This window comes from Plasmodium falciparum (assembly GCF_000002765.6).
Source record: "Plasmodium falciparum 3D7 genome assembly, chromosome: 14".
In the NCBI taxonomy this organism is placed as follows: domain Eukaryota; phylum Apicomplexa; class Aconoidasida; order Haemosporida; family Plasmodiidae; genus Plasmodium; species Plasmodium falciparum.
This window is the reverse complement of record NC_037283.1, coordinates 1832501-1837500: the sequence shown is the minus strand read 5'-3', so window position 1 is coordinate 1837500 and position 5000 is coordinate 1832501. Positions and strand designations below refer to the sequence as shown.

The 5000-nt window shown below is 19.0% G+C and overlaps 2 protein-coding genes across 2 annotated transcripts in view; one reads left to right on the top strand and one right to left on the bottom strand.

Moving 5' to 3' along the window:
* The window catches only part of PF3D7_1444500 (eukaryotic translation initiation factor 2-alpha kinase 1), a gene marked incomplete at both ends in the record, with an annotated part of 4817 nt that extends 1098 nt beyond the window's left edge, over window positions 1-3719 (top strand). Inside the window, one exon of the mRNA XM_001348561.1 lies at window positions 1-3719. This exon is cut by the window's left edge and continues 854 nt beyond it. Coding sequence (XP_001348597.1) covers window positions 1-3719 — 3719 coding nt within the window.
* A 978-nt stretch (window positions 3720-4697) lies between these two features.
* PF3D7_1444400 (conserved Plasmodium protein, unknown function) overlaps window positions 4698-5000 on the bottom strand; it is a gene marked incomplete at both ends in the record, with an annotated part of 1795 nt that continues 1492 nt past the window's right edge. The window contains 2 exons of the mRNA XM_001348560.1: window positions 4698-4742; window positions 4894-4964. Of these exons, the coding sequence (XP_001348596.1) occupies window positions 4698-4742; window positions 4894-4964 (116 nt within the window). The remainder of the gene's footprint in view (window positions 4743-4893; window positions 4965-5000) is intronic.

Sequence of the window (5000 nt, the reverse complement as noted above, 5' to 3'; positions counted from 1 at the left end):
ATTCATTAGATGAAGAAATAAGTGAACAAATTGATAAACAACATTTCTTTAGTATAGACAAACGACAAGATGAAATATCAAATTTTATTCAAATGGAAGAAAATATAAATGATCATATGAATGATAATATAAATAAGATGGGGAAAAAAAAACATGGTAAAGAAAATAGAGTAGTAGAAGATGAAAAATATATACAAGATGATAAAAAGAAAAAACGGTTCTATAGAAATGTAAATGATAATATTCCTTTAACTGTTCAGTTAGCAAATAAAGGTAATGAAATATGTAAAGAAATTATCGAAATGAATTCAAGATATTATCGAGATTTTTTTGAAGAGAAAATATTAGGATGTGGTGGTTTTGGTTATGTAATGAAAGTAAAAAATAAGAAATTTAATATAACTTATGCATTAAAAATTATAAGATTAAGCAATAGCAAATATAATACACAAACTAATAACAAACATATAAATGAAAAAGATAATAATAGCTATATTATGGAAGAAGCCATAATGATTGCCAAGTTGCAACATGAAAATATTGTAAGATATTATGATGCTTGGGTGGAAGAAAATGTAGATTTTTTCTTATATAAAGAATTACAAAATGAATTTAAAAATATTAAAATAAAAATTAAAAATGAAAAAATGAAAAATGAAAAAATGAAAAATGAAAAAATAATAAGTGGAAAAATAAAAAATGAAAATATAAAGAGTGAAAATATAAAAAGTGAAAATATAAAAAGTGAAAATATAAAAAGTGAAAATATAAAAAGTGAAAAAGTAAAAAATTTATATATAGAAGAAATCAAATATTTTTGGAATCATTATAAAAAGAATAAAGATCCAAATGTAAATGATAAATATTTATATATACTGATGGAATATTGTCCAGGTAAAACTCTACGAGAAGCTATTGATTGTGGATTTATATGTAGAAATGAAAAATTAATATGGGAATTAATAAAACAAATATTAAAAGGTATATCATATATACATGATATGAAAATTATGCATAGAGATATTAAACCTTCAAATATCTTTTTACAAATAACTGATAATATTTTAATTGCCAAAATAGGAGATTTTGGTTTGACCACAAGAATTGGTGATACACAAATTAATCCATCAGCTGGAACAATTCATTATATTTCACCTGAACAATTAAATGGAGAACCATTTAATGAAAAGGCAGATATATTTTCCTTAGGTGTTGTTTTTTTTGAAATGTTTCATGAACCATTTTCGACTTCTATGGAAAGATCTATTACTTTATCAAATTTGTTAAAAGGTATTTATCCAGAATATATGAAAGCTGATAATAAAAAGTTTCAATTTCTATCAAGTTTGTTAGCTATTAACCCACAAGAAAGATGTTGTGCTTATAATTTATTACACGAAAGTGTACTTTTTACGTTTGAAAAAGATTTTACAGATATTTATAATTTAATAGATAATAAAAGAAATTGTGAAGAAGTTCATACCATAATTAGTACACTATTTGATAAATTCGAATATTTGAATTCCGATAAAATTTTAAAAAAAGAAGATTTTTCAACTTTTCAAAATGCTAAAATTTTTACAGATGATTTAGAAATGAGGAAAAAACAAAAAATTATAAAAAAGAAAATTTTAATATCTTTAAAAAAAAGAGGTGCTATATTTATACTTACTCCTATTATTTTGTTAAATAAATATTATATTAATTTAGAAAATACATATATGGAAGAATATAATATATATTACAATATAAATAAAAAAAAAGAAAATAAAATTAATAATATTTATATCAATACTAATAAAAATAAAAATATAGATAATTTAATATATATGTTAGATATATATGGAAATTCAATAACTTTGAGAAATTCTTTCTTTTTATCATTTGCAGAATATATATATGAGAGTATCGATTCTTATAATAAATATAATGAGGATAATTTGTTTTATAAATTTTACACATATGGGTATACATATAAAAATCAAATAATAAAAAGTAATAAACACATAAAAAAGGACACCATTAATAATAATATTAATACAACGATAAATATTACAACAACAACATGTAATACTACTACTGGTACGTCAACAAATAATAATAATAATAATAATAATAATAATATGGGTAATAATAATATTGGTAATAATATGGGTAATAATGTGAGTAATATTATAAGTAATAATAATATTAATAATCATATGATTAGTAATAATCCTTTTTATTTTTATAATATTTATCCAGATGAAAATGAGAAAATGTTCTATTGTATTTTATCTAGTTCAAAAAACGTTTTTGGTAATGAAGAATTAAACTATCTATCCATATTTTCAAATGCAGATATTATGGTATCTATATATACATTATATAATCATATAAATTATTTCAATAAATTGTTATTTGTTTGGTCATATATTGATTTGTTAGAAATAATATTAAAAGAATGCTTAGATATACCAAATGATATATCATACCATTTAAGTATCGATTTAAAAAAAAATTCCACGTTATTAGTCAATAAATCTTTTGTAATGTCCTTATTACAAAAATATAAAATAAAGGATATGAGTAAAATATCTGATCATATATTAAGTTTATTTTATATAAAATGTGAAAGCAATAAAGTAGATGATTATTTAAACAATATATATAATTTCGTTGATGATTTGTTAAATAAAAAATCTTCTCTTCAACTTAAGAGAAATACTTCCATAACTCCTAAGGAAGTACCATACGTAAGAAGTAGAAGTAATAATATTTCAACAAGCGCATCAAAAATAATAAAATATGATATTCAAAAAAATGTAGGTACAAAAGAAAAAGGAAATCAAAATGATAATGAAAAAAAGAAAATGCAGATATATTCTATTTTAGACAGAATAAAAAAAATTAATAATTTTATATGTACCAATACAGTTATAAACAATACATGTTTTGATTTATTTTTAAATTATGAAGAAAGTATATTTTGTAATGAAGTCATTTTTTATGTTATATGTGAAAGTAAAAATAAGGAAATAATAGCATATGGAGGGAGGTTTGATGAAATTATACGAAATATGGCAAATGAAGTAAAATACAAAAATCATGCTAATTATAAATATGTTTATAACAATATTAAAGATATATATAATAATAATAATAATAATAATAATAATGATAATAATATAATGAACATTAAAGCATATGGTGTTGAAATTTATTTAGATAAAATTTATTCAAAAGTAATCGAATCTAATGAAAAAATATCTATTCATTTACAATATAACCCTTCTACGGATAAATCACAACTTTTCAAAAACTTTGTTACATCTTGTCAACAAAATGATTTTGCATGTACAAGTCATATTATTCAGCAACCATTATTAAATGATGATTATTTAAATTATTCGTCAACAAAAATTTTAATACAAGTATATGAAATTTCAAATCTATTAATAGCATATGATTTATCAAAAAAGTTATTAACCAAAAATATATCTTCTTATACACACTTGTCAATTAATAATGTTAATATTAAAAAAAAAATCAAAAATTTTAAACCTCACAAAATTCAATTTTTTATTACCATAAAATCCAATAATACAGATAATTCGTTTGACGCACTCAAACCAATCAACTTTGATAATGTAGTCTACAAAATTGTTAATTATGATGACCAGGATTGTAATTTTATGGACCAAGCGGAGTTAATAAACTACCTAATTAAATATTTTTAATTGAAAGGAAAAAAAAAAAAAAAAAAAAAAAAAAAAAAAAAAAAATAGATAAAAAAATGTACACCTATATTGTATATAATTTTTTAATTCCTTTATATATATATATATATATATATATATGTGTAGGAATTTTTAAAGTTCATTATGTAAAATGAAAATTTTTTTTTTTTTCATATTCACCCATCAATGCCTACAAATATAATATATATGTGATTATATATTTTTTTTTCTTTTTTTAAATCATATATATTGTTTTGATTGATGTACATGTTTAAAATATATATTTAAATTTTCTTATTTTGTATAATTAAATAATTATATTAAATACTTATTTATATATTAGTAATTTGTGCATATTTAATATTCCCCACATGTTTTTGTAATTCAATACTTAAATATTATTTATTTAAATTGTAAATAAATAAATAAATATATAAATATATATATATATATATATATATATATATATATATGATTTTTTTTTTTTTTTTTTTTTTGGATGTGTTTATTATAAACCATATTTCTTTAGAGATATGTACATATTAGTTTTACATTTGTTTTCTTTATAAAGTATATTTGTTATATACTCCATATAATATAATATATATATATATATTTATATATGTATTATTTTAAATTTTCATGTTTATATCATGTACTTTTTTTTTCCGTTATAAAATTATTGATTTATTATTTTATAAAAGAATTATATTTTTATGTAATTTATTTTTTAAACATTTACCTTTTGAAAATATGTGCAAAACATCTTTATCGGAAAATAAAAATTAGGACTTTACACAGAAGTTATAAATATGAATATACGGACAAATAGATATATTTCTATTTATATAGCTTCATATGTGTTTATGTATCCTGTTAATAACAAAAAATTAAATAATTGTAGAATGATAGACAAGTATATAAATGTATAAGCATATATATTTATTTAATTCTATAAATATTTATATAAAAAATCGCTTATAAATCGTCCAAGTTTTCATTTTCCTTAATATGCTTAATGGCCTAATTTGAAAGGGGAAAATATAAGTCAAAATAAATATGGTAGCAAAAAAATATACAAAAATAAAAAAAAATTACATATATATTGTATATATATATATATATATATATTTATATTTACATATTTTTTTTTTTTTTTTTTTTTTTAACATACTAGAATGGAATATTCAGATAGACAAGGATCCTTATCGTCTATATACATAAATTTTCTTAAAAGATCTAAACCTGTTAAAAAAATAAAACACATATATATATATATAT